Source organism: Tachyglossus aculeatus, chromosome 7 (genome assembly GCF_015852505.1).
Source record: "Tachyglossus aculeatus isolate mTacAcu1 chromosome 7, mTacAcu1.pri, whole genome shotgun sequence".
Classification (NCBI taxonomy): Eukaryota; Metazoa; Chordata; class Mammalia; order Monotremata; family Tachyglossidae; genus Tachyglossus; species Tachyglossus aculeatus.
In genome coordinates, this window is record NC_052072.1 from 62,871,382 (window position 1) to 62,889,710 (window position 18,329).

Below are 18,329 nucleotides of genomic sequence, written 5' to 3' on the forward strand. Positions count from 1 at the left end.
AGATACTTTTGTTCTCAATCAATCATATTTATTGAGTGTTTACTGTGTGCAAAGCACTGTACTAAGCGCTTGGGAAGTACAAGCTGGCAACATATAGAGACGGTCCCTACCCAACATTGGGCTCACAGTCTAGAAGGGGGAGACAGAGAACAAAACAAAACATATTAACAAAATAAAGTAGAATAGATATGTACAAGTAAAATAGAGTAATAAATACGTACAAACATATATACATATATACAGGTGCTGTGGGGAAGGAAAGGAGGTAAGGCGGGGGGAATGGAGAGGGGGAGGAGGGGGATGGAGGGGGGAGGACGGGGAGAGGAAGGAGGGGGCTCAGTCTGGGAAGGCCTCCTGGAGAAGGTGAGCTCTCAGTAGGGCCTTGAATGGAGGAAGAGAGCTAGCTTGGAAGATGTGGGGAGGGAGGGCATTCCAGGCCAGGGGGTCAACGGCGGGACAGGTGAGAACGAGGCACGGTAAGGAGATTAGCGGCAGAGGAGCGGAGGGTGCAGGCTGGGCTGTAGAAGGAGAGAAGGGAGGTGAGGTAGGAGGGTGCGAGGTGATGGAGAGCCTTGAAGGCAAGGGTGAGGAGTTTCTGCCTGATGCGTAGGTTGATTGGTAGCCACTGGAGATTTTTTAGGAGGGGAGTAACATGCCCAGAGCATTTCAGGACTGATGGCCCTTTAGAAGTTTAGAAATATTTCCCCCTGGTGACCACATCCCCAAGGAGATGGCACACCTGGACATAGTCTAGGTGGGGTCCCTCTGAGGGCTTACTTCCAAAGCTCTATGGATCCTGGAAGGCTGAAAGGGACAGAGAGATCCTTACCTAAAGCAACTGACTCTTTTAGGGAGGAGTGAGTGAGGCTTCCTATTTTCTGTTACTCCCGAATTTTCATTCAAAGAAAAATGGTGTTCATTTAAAGAAAACAGAGAAGTCCCATCATAAGCAGGTCAGAGCCTCTTGCCAAGAGAAATACCCGGAAATAGCCATTTCCCAGGCTGTGGAAGCATGCTCAGCTTGTGGGGGGCTGATGATGGAGTGCAGATACATGTGGTGATCTCCACAGACCCAAGGAAGGATGGGGGGGGGGGGGGGGGCGGTCACAGACCTCCGCCCAAGAACCACCTCTCCCACACACCATCACTGCCACATCACCACCATGCCACCCCCAAAGCCAGTCCCCAAAGTCTATTCTAGGCACCATTGCTCGCCTGGGGTGGTGGGGCGGCTGGTAGGGGATGTTGGGGGATGTTGGGGGATGTGGGTCAGTGGGCCTATCCTAGGCTGATGTCTATGAACACAATGGGAAACCAACTTGGGCAGAATTTATCAGCACTTAATGAGCACTTCCAAACTTCCACCTCCCAGTCCTAGTGGATGGATCATGCCAAGGGGAGGCCAGGGAGCCCTCAGATTCAAATTATTATGAGCAAGACAAACACTGGGAAACCCAGGTGCTCACAAGGAGCTCAGGTCAGTCTAATGCCAAACTGTCTCTCAGCAGCCCCTTTCTCAAATCAATCCATGGTATTTATTGAGTGCTGGCTTGCTCTGCGCAGAGCGCTATACTAAGTACTTAGGAGAGTACAACACAGAGTTGATAGACCATCTCCGCTGCCCAGAGCAAACTTACAGTCTATCAATCATATTTATTGAGTGTATTTACTTTGTGTAGAGCACTGTACTAAGCACTTGGGAGAGTACTATACTACAGAATTAGCAATTTCCCCGCCCATAATGAGCTTACATTCTAGAAGGGGAGACAGACATTAATATGAATGTCTAGAATCCACAGAAGCTAAAACACACTTCTGCTTTCCCTATTCCTCTATAATTTAGAGTTGCAGGCTAAGATTTAATGCACTTCATACTTGGAAATTGAGCATCTACCAAGTCTGTTGTATTGTACTTTCCCAAGTACTTAGTTCAGTGCTCTGCACACAGTAAGGACTCAAATTCCACCAATTGGTCAGTCTAAACAGGATAGTAAAGTCATATTTGTGACCATCTGCCCAACCAAAATTAATCAAGAGCCAAGATCCTACGCATCTTCCATTGCTAGCTCACAAGCATGGAATGCTTCTTCAGTTAGGAAGTTCTTTTTTCTGGCAAACCCAAATCCCTCAGGCTGGAATTTGAAGCTAATTTTCCTCTCATCTGTCTTTCCTGAGCTCCATAACCACTGCTCACCTTCCACCTGATCCTTGAAATCTTGTTTTGAAGTTACCTTTGTTTCCCCTTCTCCCGCTGATTAGATCTCAATTACTCTAATCCTTCCTCCTAAATTCATTTTTTACACCTTTAATCATCTTTGTATTTCCCCCATCCTGGATTGTGCAATTCTAAAAATATTCTGTAAAAGCGCTCTTATGTTCAAAGTGTCTGTTTCCCTTAAATCTAGACATCAAATTGAGCATTTTCTCCAGTAGTTATGCTCAAGACTACTCACACCTAACTATAGCCTGCCCTCTGGATTTTACATTCCCCTGCCTTTGTAATCTTCCACATCACACAAGATTAGTCTCAATTCATGGGATCAAAGGCCTCCAAATTGCTTTGAGTCATAAAAGTCTGCTTAAGAAACTAAATAAGAAACTAATCAGAGTTTCTATCTAGAAATGCTTCCTTCCTCAGCAGAGCTATTTCTCTTATAAACATTTGAGTAGCCAGCTTCCCATCATGTTAAGTCTGATCTTTGACACTTTGCTACCTACTTTATCTAATTTCCTTGAAGGTCTAAAGTTAATGCCACTTCACACAATTTATAATTCCTAAATTTAATAACGGCAGTGGGGGTCCAAGTGTTGACACCTTATCTCTCTGTTGCTACACAGCTTCTCTTTGATTTACACTGGTCCTGTGGCTGATTATTAACTTTCCTACTCCTCTAACCAAAGCCGGGGCAGAATCCAGACACTAAGCAAAGCAGTGCGGCAGACCAAGAGGACCTGGAAGGAGATGGTGATAGAGCCAGGATTGGTCCTCTAACTCCCAGGCCTGTGCTCTTTCCACTATGTCCCACTACTTCCCATTGCCCTAATACTCCTAAGAGTGGTCTAATGGTTAGAGCACGGTCCTGGGAGTCTGTACAATCTGGCTAATCTAATCTTGGCTCCACCACTTGTCTGCTGTGTGACCTTGGGCAAGTCACTCCACTTCTCTGGGACTCAGTTCCATCATCTGTAAAATGGGGGTTAAGACTGTGACCCCCAGGGAGGACAGGGGCTTTGTCCAACCTGACAAACTTGTATTTACCCCTGTGCTTAGTACAGCACGCGGCACATAGTAAACACTCAACGAATACCACAACAGTTATTATTATGAGATGCTTCTCCCTATTATTTCCTGAGGGGAAGCTTTCTGAGGCATGTGCGTGTATGTGTTTTGGGCAGGGGCATGGCTGGAAGAATAATCAGTCAATTAAATTAATCCACAGAAATTGTAGCCCCCCTCCCCCTTTCTGATGGCAAAAGACTGTACTTAGTGCTTGGGAGATAACAGCAGAAGCAAAATACGTTCCCTATCCTCAAGAAGCTTGCAGTCTAATGGGGGGGAAGTAGAGGTACAATGTCCCTACCTCAGTTCCCAAACCCCTGTTCTTCAGTGGGTTGGAGTTGGGCATTTGGGAAAGAATTAAATCCAACAGGCATGTCACCTTGGATTGTGACCCTGTCACCTTCCCTCAGAGCTCTGAGCTGTAACATGAACAGGGATGGCTTTAGATTATAAAATGGGGAGGAGCTGGAGGAGAAATTTAGGAGAGGGAAATTGCCTCAGAGCACTGTCAAGGGGGTGGTGACAAATATTTGAAACTATACAGCCTGATCCGGAAATGGCACTTGTGTGAACAGGAAAGTAGGAAGGAACCAGAAGCCATGGCTCTGGAGAAGTCTTTTAGACTGTGAGTCCACTGTTGGGTAGGGACTGTCTCTATATGTTGCCAACTTGTACTTCCCAAGCGCTTAGTACAGTGCTCTGCACACAGTAAGCGCTCAATAAATACGATTGATGATGAGAAGGGTGGAAAAAGAGGTCAATACCCCTTACTCACTCGGAGATAAACTCAAAGTGGCTACAAATGGACTCCCTTGCACTTGGATTTGCTCTCTTTATTCACTGGTCCCTCAAGCCACAACACTTATGTACGTATCTGTAATTTATTTATATTAATGTCTGTCTCACCCTCTAGACTGTAAGCTCACTGTGGGCAGGGAACATGTCTACCAACTGTCATACTATACTCTTCCAAGTGCTTAGTACAGGGCTCTGCACATAAGCACTCAAATACAATTGATTGAATGATTAATCCCATATCTGTGAGCTCACTGTGGGAAGGGAATGGATCTGGGTTTTGTTGTATTGTACTTTCCCAAGCCCAAGCTTTCAACACAGTAAGCGCTCAATAAATATGACTGAATGAATGAATATCACATCATATGTAATGGGTAGTTAGGGAAGGCCTATTCTTTGGCCTTTTTACCAGTTAGTCACAGACTAGTGTGGGTCATCTCTGGCTCAGCAGGCCATTTGTTTTGGCTGTTTCCTGGATGCAGTTGATCCTTCCCCTGACTGGCTTCTCTAGATCTCCCTGGCAACAATCAATCAACAATATCTGCCTCCCCTGCCAGATTGTAAACTCCTGGAGGGCAGGAATCATATCTACTGTACTCCTCAAGTACTTAGTACAATGCTCTACACAGAGTAAGTGCTCAATAAATATCGTGTATTGAAACAGAGGTTTGTAAAGTTGTTGGGCAGAGACCGTGTCTATATGTTGCCGACTTGTACTTCCCAAGTGCTTAGTACAGTGCTCTGCACACAGTAAGTGCTCAATAAATATGATTGAATGAATGAATAAAGAAAATCCAACATAAGAACTCATTCTTCCTACCAGAAAATAGGATCATTCAGGAAGCTCATTAAATGCCCTGCTACTCAGTTTTAAAGGAGGTCAGAATCACCTCCTACACCCAGATTGAGACGGAGATTGAGTATTTATATTTAAAGTTTACATGACATTGATTATTTGACAAAGGAAGAAATTTTCCCCAAGGCAGGGAGAGAATAATTGGAATAAGTATGTATGTCCCTGCACATGTTTCTTGTAGGAGTTGGGCATAAAATAGGTAGGACTAACTTTTTCAGCTACCCTTGAATATGTCCTTTGCTTTCCTTCATATCATTTCCATCGCACACAGAATGCAGTCTCCTCCCTCAGAAATGCCCTCTTTGGAACATCCGTGTCTTCTCAATGCATCCCATAGTCAACACAAACTATTGACTGGCAAGCATACTTTTGAAGGGGGCAAGGGAAGTCTCCCCACCTTTCAGCCAGGCCCAGTACCAGATTTCTGCCTTGATCACAAGTTGATTGGGTTACTTTGAAGTCTTGTTTTGTTTTTCTTTGTTTTTAACCAAAAATCTAAGAGATGCTTCCTCTTGCCTTTTCACATGAGCAATAAATTATGGCCCCATTGTAGTGGAGGGCTATTTTTTCCCCCCACTTGATCACTTTTAGAGGCTCTTGCTTTTCCTGAACATTAAAATTCAGCTCTGGCCTTTATTTCCATGTCTATTTTCCCCAAACAGGGAGGTAATTGATTAGCTGAACTGACCTAAACAAGAAATGCTCCGAATTTTCTGTAGCACATTCAGACCATGATGTGTTCGGGGCCACTTTTTGTGAGGTTAAACCAGGGAGCCAGAACATTCCAAACCTTCAGGAATGATCCACATTCATTCAATCGCATTTATTGAGCATTTACTGTGTGCAAAGCTCTGTACTAAATGCTTGGGAAGTTCAAGTCGGTAACATATAGAGGTGGTCCCTACCCAACAACGGGCTCACAGTCTAGAATTCCCATCCTAAAGCTTCAGTTATGACCTCTAAGTGCAGGCTGAAATGAAAGTTCTGTCCTGAAAAAAAAAGAGGCCAAATCAAATGCAAAGGAATTTCCTTAGCAGGAATTTTGAACCTGTCTCCCCATTGGTTCAATCGTTTAATTCAGAGTTTACTTTGAACTTGGGATTGCAAAAGGATTAATAAAAATTTGCTAGTTATTCATTATCTAATCATCAGGCTGTTCTCCCACGTAGAGTCTTAATAGTTCTCTTTGAATCAGCAGTGACCTTTGAAATCTTTTCTTTAAATGTCTGGAAAGAGGGAAAGTAAAATGAAAACTAAATTTGAACCTTTAAGATGTGCTCCAATGAACATCCACAGAATTAGATTCACTGCATACTGCTAGACCTGTCTGTTGCTCAGGTCCTGCCTGGAACTCTCCCCCTTCATATAAAAGACAGACAACCAACTACCTTCCAAGTCTTAACAAAATCACAACTCTTCCAAAAGGCCTTACTCAACTAAGCCCCCATTTCCCCTACTCCCTCTCCATTTTGTGCCACCTATGAATTTGGATCTGCACCCTTTAAGCACTTGAAATTCACCCCACCCTCAGCCCCACAAGCACTTCTGTACATATCCATAATTTATTCTAATGTCCATCTCCCTCTCTAGATTGTAAGCTCCTTATGGGCACAGAACATGTCTACCAACTTTGTTATATTGTACTCTCCCAAGCACTGAGCACAGTGCTCTGCACAAAGTACTCAATAAATCACTGATTGAGAAGCTAGCCAGAGACGGAAAGAGCCTGTCAGATTTCTATCACTAAATAGCACTCCGTTAATGGAGTTCAAGGGGCAAGATCAGTTATAACCAATCATCTCTCTGCAAATACACTTACAGCTTTACATAAAACCCATTCATTCTTCCTGACACTTTCATTTAAATACTTAGTCTCCAAAAATCCTAAACCAGTAAGGCAGGCAGGCAAGTCAAACAAACAAAATACATCATCTTCCAGTGACAGGTTTGGAGTGGAGGTCAGAGAGCATATGGAATCTGTTTCTTCAGGACTTTATGGAGGTGAAGGTATCAGCTGTTTCCCGAGCGGTTGGACAAAATCCATGAACAAGGAGCCCCTTATGTTTCATAGAAGAAAAAGTTAGGAGGAAAAGGGGAAAGGTACAGGTTTGTACGGTCCATTCCTAACCATGAAGACAAGTGTTCTGAAGGGAAATCAGCAAACAGTTCCTCCAAGCAGAACGGTGACAGCAGAGATAGAGTCCTGAGTGGGATGAGCCATGCCATGAGCTGACCCTGAAAAGGCACTGCTCACAGTCCTATGTCCTCAGCTGAGGCAGTGAAGTTCAGGTGGTGAGGATGGAGGAAGAGAAGAAAGCTTGACAACTTTAGACCCAACTCCATCCCTCGGCGAGAAGAGCAGCTGGACTTTTCATCTAGAAAATGGGGACATCAACCCTGCTTCACTCTCCAAATGCAAGAGACCAATAGAAAGGAGATGATACCCATAAAGCACTGCACCCAGGAGATAAAGCAATACACTCCTTTGATGAATTGAAGGTTAGAGATCAACTACTCCTTCAAGGGAGTAATGGACATGCCTGAAAAGCAGCATGGCCTAGTGGCAAGAGCACAGGCTTGAGGGTCAGAGGATTGTGGGTGCTAATCCCAGCTCTGCCACTTGGCTTCTATGTGACCTTGGGTAAGTCACAACTTCTCTGTGCCTCAGTTCCCTCATCTATAAAATGGGGATTAAGACTGTGAGCTCCACGTGGGACAACCTGATTACCCTGAATCTACCCCAGCGCTTAGAACAGTGTTTGAAACATAGTAAGTGCTTAATAAATACTAGATTTATTCATTTACTATTATCTTTGAATCATTGGTCTCTGAAAATCTACAATCCAGCCTAGTGAACAGAGCACGGGGCTGATGTGAATTTTAGTTCCAGTTCTGTCACTGGCCCTGCTGTGAGATGTTGGGCAAATTGTTTAACCTACCTGGGCCTGTCCCTCTGTTACAAAATGCAATATGATACCAAATTTTGTAACAATCAATGGTATTTGCTGAGCACTCACTGCATAGAGAGCACTGTACTAAGCACTTGGGAGAGTACAATATAAGAGAATTGGTAGATACATTTCCTCCTCACAAGGAGCTTTAGATTGTCAATCCCTTGTGGAACAGGACCATTTCTGATATGATTATCTCGTATCTATCCCAATACCTGAATGTTAGGTGCAACATAAGTGCTTGCTTTTTAAAACAAAAAAAAAAAAACGGTATTTGTTAAGCACTTACTATGTACATACTAGGCACTGTACTAAGCACTGGGGTAGACACAGGATCATCAGGTTGGACACAGTCCACAGTCCACACAGGACTCTTAATCCCTATTTTAAAGATGAGGTAACAGGCCCAGAGAAGTTAAGTGACTTGGCTAAGGTCACACAGCAAACAAGGGGCCGAGCCAGGGTTAGAACCCAGGTCCTCTGATTCCCAGGTCCACGCTCTTTCCACTAGGCCATGCTGCCTCTAAATATCTTATAATTTTAGATTGTCTGAAAGAACAGAAGATTCCTTGTGTTTACCTCCATGGTCCCCTAATGTTTAACATTGTGTGCATTTAGAGCACTTATTGACAACCAAATTTATTTATATATTTTTATTAATGTCTCCTTCCTCCTCTAGACTGTAAACTCCTTGTGGGCAGGAAACTTGCCTACCCATTCTATTGTATTGTACTCGGCTGTGTGACTTCGGGCAAGTCACTTCTCTGTGCCTCAGTTCCCTCACCTGTAAAATGGGGATTAAGACTGTGATCCCCACGTGGGACAACCTGATCACCTTGTATCCCCCCAGCACTTAGAATAGTGCTTTGCACATAGTAAGTGCTTAACAAATACCATCATTACTATTATTATTACTCCAAGTGCTTAGTACAATGCTCTGCACAAGGTATGCTCTTAATATCATTGATTTATAAAAGGGTTTCATTCCTAAACCAGATGTGTCTCCCCCACCCACCCCCAACACCCAACTGCCAAGAAACCAAATCAAGATGGGCCTGGCTTGGAAACAGGAATTTACCATTCTGCCTTTGTGATGTGTCAATTTTATAAGTCCAAGGTCTGGAATACCCTTCCCTAACAAGTAACTCTTCCTATTAATTTCATCCTTTAATGGCATTGCCCAAAAGTGTCTATTTCTGAGGCAGGACCAGGGCACAAACAATTACGATTTAAGAATATTTTATAAAAACGCATTGCAATGCATCACTTGGTCAATGAAGATTTCAAAATGCTTTGTCAGCAGTAACCCATTAAAGCCTTACAACATTCCCGGTTAATATTAACGATCTACTTGTAGTTAAATTTAAACCAGTTTGTGAAGTGAAGGCTGTGAGATACACATGGCATATTTCCTCATCCAGACTGCCGATGCCCACAGCAGTTATAGAAGTGACTGGATTCCTGGATATCATTAATTCCATTTGGATTCATCTCCACAAATAGAACTTCTTGAATATAACTTGAGAAATGCTTTCTGAAAGACGAAATGCTTTCTGAGCAGCTGTACATCGGCTTAATTTCACTTAGTAATAAATGGTATTTTTTAAGTGTTTACTCTGTGCCAAGCACTGTACTAAGCACAAGATAATCAGGTCCCATATGGGGCTCACAGTCTAAGCAGGAGGAGGGAGAACAGGTATTGGAGCCCATTTACAGATCAGGGAACTGAGAAGTTAAGTGACTTGTCCAAGGTCATAGCAGATAAGAGGCAGAGTCAGGATTAGAACCCAGGTCCCATATTGGTTGGATGGGAGCTAAAGAGCCACAAATCCACATTCGTCCTGTCCAGCTTCTTCATGATTTTGTCAACTTTAATCCTGTCCCCTCAGCCCTCCGTCTGACCAGATGGAATAATCACTCATATTTGAGCACTTACTGTGTGCAAAGAAATAACAATATTAAAGCACTTACTATGTGCCAAGCACTGGGGTAGATACAAGGTTATCAGGTTTTTACAGATTTTACATTTACATTTTACAGATGCGGTTGCTGAGGCACAGAGAAGAGATTTGCCCAAGGTCACTCGGCAGACAAGTGGCAGAGTCCAGATGAGAACTCAGGTCCTTCCAACTCCCAGGCCAATGCTCTATCCGCTAGGCCATGCTGTACTAAGCACTTGGGAGAGTGCAATAGAACTGAGGTGGGAGAGAGTCCCCTGCCCACAATGAGCTTAGAGTCTAGATGAGAATACAGACATCAATATAAATAAATTACCGATATGTACTAAGTGCTGTGCAGCCAAGGGAGGTGTGCATAAAGGTTGAAAATCCAAGTGCAAGGATGACGCAGAAGGGAGCATAAGAAAAGGAAATGCAGACTTAGGGAAGGTCTAACCTTGAAGAGTCTTAACACTTTCTGCTGCCCCCATCTGGAATCTTCCCCACCCCTCCCAACGTTCTGGTCCTTTTCCACCTCTCTGAGATGCAGTGACCAGAACTGCACTCAGTGTCCCAAGTATGTGCAGAGAATCCATGCCAAATGGCTCAACCATGGAAAATGAATGGCAGGATGAGTCTCTTAAGCGAAAGTGAAACGTGAATTCAGGACTCCTGTGGGGATCATGGCCTGGTCCTCCAACCTCCCAGACTGAGGCATGGACTCACAGGCCCGGGAGGAGTTTTCTGCAGGATGCTGGCCTCTAGCTAAATAATGATCCCGGGCGCTCTGATGGTATTTACTAGATTAATACTAATAAGCAGAATGGTGTTCACTAAGAACTCATTTAGCACTGCACACTGCAAGATGGCTTATAGGTAGCCACCAGGTGGGATCTGAATCCTTATGTCACACAGGGTTCACAGCCTAAGAAGAAGGAAGCAGCATGATCTAGTGGAAAAAGAATGGGCCTGAGAGTCAGAGTTCCTGGGTTCTCATCCCAGCTCCACCACCTGTCTTGTGTGACCGTGAGCAAGTCATGTAATTTCTCTGTGCCTACGTTACCACATTTATAAAATGGGGATTAAGACTGAGTCATAGTATGGACATCAATGTGTCCAACCTGATTAGATTTAATCTTCCCCAGAATTTAATACAGTGCTTGGCCCAGAGAAGGCATTTAACAAATACTCTTAAAAAATGTAATAAAGGAAGAACAGGATTTAATCCCCATTTTACAAATGAGGAAACTGAGGCCCAGGGAGGTTAAGTGCAGCCTAAAGTCTCAGAGTAGGCAAGTGGCACAGCCAGGACTAGAACCCAGGTTTGTTGACTCCCAAGAGTCAGAGTCAAGAATCCTTGCTCTTTCCACTAGGCCACATATTGCTGAATTGTCAGGATGTGAAGTCTGGTTCAAACCAAGCTGGTAAGACTCAAATATCAAGACAGTGGCAGTGTATCTGGCCTTCACTGCCTTATGCCTTATATGCCTTATGCCCTGGCAGGGAGCATGGGGCTACCCATCTTCTCAGTCAGACCCTTTCTTAAGCATCAAAATCCCTCGGAAACAAACAAAAATAGGCCACTTAAGGATCTCTTTGCTACTTTCTTTTTTCAAATCAGGTTGACCCTGTCCTGAGGACCCCAGGTAGAAAGCATTTGACCTAGGGCTCCTTCAACATCTCATTTTTCCATAGTTGCCAGGGTGAATTCTTCTCCTTATTTCAGTTAGGAAGGGTAAGACAACCAGAATTCCCAAGTGCCAACAGCCAGAAAAGATGAGACCCTGCTTAAGAGCCGAGTCCAGCACAGTTGCCACTTTCGCAAGGAAGCGACATGATCTAGTGGAAAGAGTGTGAGCTTGGGAGTTAAATGACCTGCATCCTAATCCCAGCTCCACAACTTGACAGCTGTGTCATCTTGGGCATGTCACTCAATTTCTCTGGGCCTCAGTTTCCTCATCTGTAAAATGGGGATTTAACTCCTAGACTATGAGCCCAATGTGGGACAGGGACAATAACCGACCAAATTAATTAGAATCTACCCAGCTTTTAGAACAGTGGTTGACACAGAGGCGGTGCTTAACAAATGTCATCATTATTATTAGCGGAGGTGAATCAATTTTTCTCTCATCCAATTCCAGCCCCGCTGAACTAACTTCCCCTTTAGAAGCCAATAGTTGCATGAAGCCACCTAAGGAGACAGCAATTACTAAGCACCATTTCACAATGTCAAATCACATGAACAGCACTGACCTATATTCCCTTACTAGTGTGCAAAGGAAGCAAAAGCTCCATTCAATAAAGATCTTCATTTTATTATTATTATTATTATTATTTTAACATGACTAGCCCATCACCAGCACACTGCATTTAGGCAATTATGACCACGAGAGTCTCAATAATGAACTGCTTCTATATTGGGAAATTTCTTGGAGAAAATGCAATTATTGTATCAAAATTTTTAATTATTTCCTATGGTAATCACACTAAAAAAGGCTGAGTTTTCCCACAAGCTTGTCTTTTTGGCCTACGTGTACCTATTTTTTTTATCAGGTGGAGACAGGTTGTGGCAGGATTGAGACGACAAAGCAAAGTCATGAAATGATTATATGAAGAGGGTAGTCTGATGGATGGTGGGAGGCCCGAATACATTTTGAATTGAAGCGGTGTAGAGAAGCAGTATGGCACAGTGGAAAGAGCACAGGACGTGGAGTTAGGAAACCTGAGTTCTGATCCCAGCTCTGCCACTTGACTTCACAAGCTTCTTGTGGTCAACCAACTCTATTATACTGTACTCTTCCAAGCACTTAGTACAGTGCTCTACACACAGCAAGCGCTCAATAAATACAATTGAATGAGTCTGTGCCTCAATTTCCTCATCAATATAATAGAGATGAAAAGTTTTGTTTTTCCCCCATCTAGACTAAGTTTCTTGTAGGCAGGGAACTTTTTTACTTGCTGTTATATTATACTCAAGTACTTAGTACAATGTTCTGCACCCAGTAAGCTCTTAAGTGATAGATTGATGTAGAGTATGTATGAAAATTCTGGGTTTAGCAGTGGGAGCTTTAGAGAATCATCTGTATCCCTTAATCACCACACCCCGACCTCAAAGCACTTAAGCAGGTATCCTTATAATAATAATAATAATAATAATAATAATAATGGCATTTATTAAGCACTTACTATGTGCAAAGCACTGTTCTAAGCGCTGGGGAGGTTACAAGGTGATCAGGTTGTCCCACTGGGGGCTCACAGTCTTAATCCCCATTTTACAGATGAGGTAACAGGCACAGAGAAGTTAAGTGACTTGCCCAAAGTCACACAGCTGACAATTGGTGGAGTCAGGATTTGAACCCGTGACCTCTGACTCTAAAGCCCACGCTCTTTCTGCTTTCCCTATCTGTAATGTAGTTTACTGTCTCCCCTTCTAGACAGTATGTTCCTTGTGAGTAGGGATCATATCTACCAGCTCTACTGTATTGTGCTCTCCCAAGCACTTAGCACAGTGCTCTGCTCATAGTAAGCACTCAAATACTGATCATGTTCCCTTTTGCTCCTAGTAGGGGATATGTAATAATAATAATAATTGGCATTTGTGAAGCGCTTACTATGTGCAAAGCACTGTTCTAAGCGCTGGGGGGGGATACAGGGTGATCAGGTTGTCCCACATGGGGCTCACAGTCTTAATCCCCATTTTACAGATGAGGTAACTGAGGCTCAGAGAAGTTAAGTGACTCGCCCAAGATCACACAGCAGACATGTAGACCAACAGACACTGAATAGTCTTGAAGGTTTGAGAAAGAATAGTGACTGCTGACCCTCTCGACCTTCCTGGCTGGCTGGTGGTGGGTGTCCCCTTGGAACCCCCTTCTCTCAGCTTTCCCAGTTCTAGGAAATGCTTGATTTTGTTCACAACTGAATCAGTTGGGCACACAAACTATAAATATTAACCCAGAATAAATACATGAGAAGAACAACATGAAAAGGACAAGCACGGTATTTGCTGTTGTCAAACCCACCCCCTGTGCCTTTTGCCAAGAGGGGAGAAAGCATGACCTCAAAAGATTTGGAAAAGTCAGCACTTGCAGGTTTGCCTTTGGGGTGGTGCTGTGAAGATGACCACAGTGAGGTGACACAATCCTCTCAGGGTGACTAACTACAACGCTGTTGCCAATTTGTACTTCAAGCGCTTAGTACAGTGCTCTGCACATAGTAAGCGCTCAATAAATATGATTGATGATGATGATGATAACGCTAAGAACATGGACCTGAAATCAGGAAACTAAATTTCATTTCCCTTCACGAATCATTTTATCTCTAAATCGCAATGCTGCATCTTACAAGCCTCCTGTAAGTAACATTTTCTGGCCTGAGCCAGGAAGGGTGAACACATGAATGGTCTTCTGATGAGCATGACTGGAGTTAGAGATGGAGGAGGATGACAGAAAAGTGGACAGCCAACTGGAAATTGGATGGAAACTGAAAAAGATTCCTCTGGGGCCCCATACAATTCCACTGGGATCACAATAACCTCTAGATTTAATGCCTGGTTTTCATCCAAATTCAGGCCAGACTAAACTCAAGGTGAGTAATGTCTTTTACACCCTGCCATGAAGCTTTATTCCTTCCACCAGGGGTACTAACATTTCATTTGGAAGGTTTATTTGGAAGATGTAGAACAAAATGGAAGCCAGGGACTGTAGGTGAAGGTAGGGACTGGGAAGGGGACAGCCCTTCAGTGAGTTAAAAAGCCAGAAAGCCATCACTGGATCTTTTCAACCCAGACTGGAAAGTCTCAGGTCTTGTCAAGATCTGGTAAAGGCATTTGCACAGCAAGATCTTCCTCTTATTTGCCAGTGGGCAATGGGAGGATCACTCTTCCACACTGTTAAACAGTGGGGAAGACCGAGCTGGGGACTACAGAACCTCTTCCGATTGCTCCAAATGTCATTGCTCCAGGGGTGCTGATCTCTTGGTCAGGATGTACGGAAAGCAAGAGTCACCCAGGCCAGGAAGCAGCCTGCCTGAGTGGCAGGTGGTGGAAAACTCAGAAGTGCATTTTTTCCACTCTCTCTCCTAATTTCAAAGTTTCTTCTTGAGGATTCTCCCTAGGCCCCGCCAAGACCTGTAGTAGCTATATGAATTTAGAATAACGTTCAGAAAACCACACTACCCCCACCCACCTTGGTAGGAGGCATTTTTCAGCTGCCAAGGTGAGAGTTTAGACACCAAGGGGATTCCAGAGGCCTGGATTCTTTATTCATCTCACTTTCCGGACCTTAGCTGAGTAGTTCGCGGCTGAGATTTCCCACCTGCACAATAGATATGAAAACTCCTGCTCCTCCCTACCTTCTAGAGTGAGGAATGGTACTTCCCTGTTTGCCCATTCACAAAGTCTACAGTCCCAGAGAGAGCAGTACCCATTGGATTTTGAAGGAAACACTTCTCCCCATCCTGTAAAGGGGAAAACACACAGATTCCTATCCCACAGGAAGCTGGGCAGCCACAAACACCAGCAGATCCCAGAGGAGTTTGTGTATCTCGGACAAATGGTCTGCTAGGTTCCTAAAGAAAGAGTTAGGGAAGGACATAGGAAAGGTGAGGCTCTGGGTTTCTGGATGACCAGTCCCTAACTGTGTGTGTCTGGGAGGAAAATCATTATTACACCATTCTTCCAAGGATCTTGGCTGGATGGACTACAGGACTGACGCCAAAATGGCCTCATGTTCTTCTGTACTAGAAGAAAGGAGCTATTCATTCAATCATATTTGAGTGATTACTGCGTGCAAAGCATTGTACTATTCACTTGGCTATTTAAATCCAAAGCACTGTTATGCTCATTCGCTGCTTTCTCAGTTTATATTCAAATAAGTAGCACCAGATGGAGTTCTCCAGCTCCCACCTCAAATACAGGTGAGAAAATACTTTCTAAAAACCATGCCTTCCTGCATTCCAGCTTCTCTCTGCACTAAAACTAATGCCATGGAAACCTGGGCCACAAGGGCTCTGATTCCACCACAGGATTATCCTGAGAAACTGACTCATTCCAAAGCACTAAAATTTTCTCATTTCCACAACTGGGATATATGAAACCTTCCCAGTGTTGACTTTAGAGAGGGACCCCACTCCACAGTAGATTAGTAGCCTGGTCCAAATAGAGAAGAGAGAAACCGGGGGAGTTTCAGGGGCAATTTGACCTTAAATGGAACGCAGTTATAACCAAGTTATATGCCAATTAATATGCAAAATAGACTTTGTTTTACTCAAAGGGTGCGCTGTTTTGGAATCAGGAATGCCTTCTTGAGTGGAACTCTTATAGACAAACCAAAGGTGATTAGAATCTTTAAAATTTTCAGCACTTGCTCAACTGTCAACCGGGCTTCCCTAACAAAGTCTCCAGGCCTAATTGGGAATAAACTGTTCCACAACTAAGAAGCAGCGTGGCTCAGTGGAAAGAGCACAGGCTTTGGAGTCAGAGGTCATGGGTTCGAATTGCATCTCCGCCACCTGTCTGCTGTGTGACCTTGGGCAAGTCACTTAACTTCTCTGAGCCTCAGTTACCTCATCTGTAAAATGGGGATTACTACTGTGAGCCCCACATGGGACAACCTGATCACCTTGTATTCCCCCCAGCGCTTAGAACAGTGCTTTGGAAATAGTAAGCACTTAACAAATGCCATCATTATTATTAAGAAGCAACTGAGAGGGTCAGGGGTTGTGGTTAGTATCTCTCAGATCAATAAAGTCAGAATGAGATTATGACCTGGATAGTCTTTTCATTATTCTGCCACTTTGTAATCAAGTTATCCTGACAAGTCAGATGGTTGCTCTTAGCCTGAAAATTGAAGTTATACCTTTGCCATCGGGCAAAGGAATGTTGGAAGGAAAAAAAAAGTGAATAGTATCAACGGCAGGATTCCCTGGGCATCAAGTGCTATCTAAAAATCTGTTTCAAGTTGGACCTTTGAAGGGAGCCTATTTATGGGGGAGAGGTGGGTGGGGGGGGGGTCAGACCAGCATTTCAGCTTGCATTTCCCCATTAATCACCCTTAAAACAGCCCCAATAATCAGGATGCTTCAAAGAGAAATCATGCCACCCAGTGTTTGGCTACCTGGTGGGAATGGGGGCTTCATTAGAAACATTCAGCTTCCGTTACCATATTCAACAAGAATGGTGAACCTTCTCTATGAGGTGAAATTCATCTTGTAATTGTCAACTCAGAGTAGATAAAAATCAGTGTTTGCTGAATCAATAAATTCTACAGTTGAGCAAACACTAATAAATGAGTTCTGAGAAGCTTAGCTCAGCTCCATTTTCTGTTTCCTCAGTGAGCAGTTAAGTAACCCAGACCATCCCAAGACCCAAAAAGAACGCCCAGCTGGGTTTTACCTTGACGCTCAGTAACCTGATGCCCGTTCTTGAGAATTTCCAGGGATGCTTAGCAGTAACATTGCCCAAGCCAAACCCGTCCTTCAGGCTCTTCACTACTTTGCAAGCGGTCAAAATCCTGGTCATCTTGACGATGTTGATTGGCAGCTAAAATTAAATAAAATTACATATATTTTAAAGGATTTCCCTTGGAAACTGGTGAATTAGAGGGAAAGGGAGTTGGGGAACAGCGCTGTGCTTGGGTCTAACTGCACAGTGGATGCCTTGGCATTTCTACTCATCTGCCATTAAATGTCCTCAGTGCTGGCTCCACCTTCTCCGCATCCCCGCCTCCTAAAGTAATTTCCGGAGATGCCCCATGGACATTCAACACAAATTGCATCATATCCAACATCACCTCCTCCTGCCGGAGAGATTCAGTACTGCAGGCCCCCCACCCAAAGTACGATTTCTTTATCACCCAGTAACAGGGCTTCAGGTTAGTGTTGAAACGGAGAATGCCAACGTGTTGGTGATAAGGCCTTGTCCTGAAAAAACCAAAGCTTCCATTTAAAACTCAGCACGTGGTTGAAAGGAGCTGCAAGAAAACGGGTGACTAGCCATCACATTCTACCAGAGGGCATTAGAACAAAAACTTTTCTCTAAAGGAACTTGGGGGGGGGGGGGGGCGGGGGAGACCGGTGGAGAAGGATGGGACCTTTGAATATGATTTTTAGCTGAATGAAACACAGACTCTTCTCCATGATGATACTTTGTGTATCAAAATCCAGGAAACCTTACTCCAACAGGAAAGTGATTTTTTGATAAATGATAAACATTGTCAATATCTTAAAATTCCATGTAGCAATTGTTCCCCATGCTGCAGAATGCACTGTTGCAAGTCAGTTACCTTAAACATTCTTTGTTATTAACTTTAAAAGACTTGAAAAATACTCAAAATTTGACAATCTGACTGACATGTCACATTACAGCTCATCAACTCCCTAACTGCCAACTGTTGGCTGAACATACAATTTAGAAAAAAGCAGTGTGGCCAAGTGGAAAGAGCACAAGCTTGGAGGTCAAAAGAAATGGGTCCTAAGTCTGGCTCTGCCAGCTGCTTGCTGTGTGAACTTGG

The 18,329-nt window shown here is 43.8% G+C and overlaps 1 protein-coding gene across 1 annotated transcript in view; it reads right to left on the bottom strand.

Annotated features, from left to right (window-relative positions):
- The window catches only part of CPS1 (carbamoyl-phosphate synthase 1), a 154,615-nt gene extending 137,144 nt beyond the window's left edge, over positions 1–17,471 (bottom strand). The window contains exon 1 of the mRNA XM_038748821.1: positions 17,213–17,471. Coding sequence (XP_038604749.1) covers positions 17,213–17,338 — 126 coding nt within the window. The 5' untranslated portion in view covers positions 17,339–17,471. The remainder of the gene's footprint in view (positions 1–17,212) is intronic.
- Between the last annotated feature and the right edge of the window lie 858 nt (positions 17,472–18,329).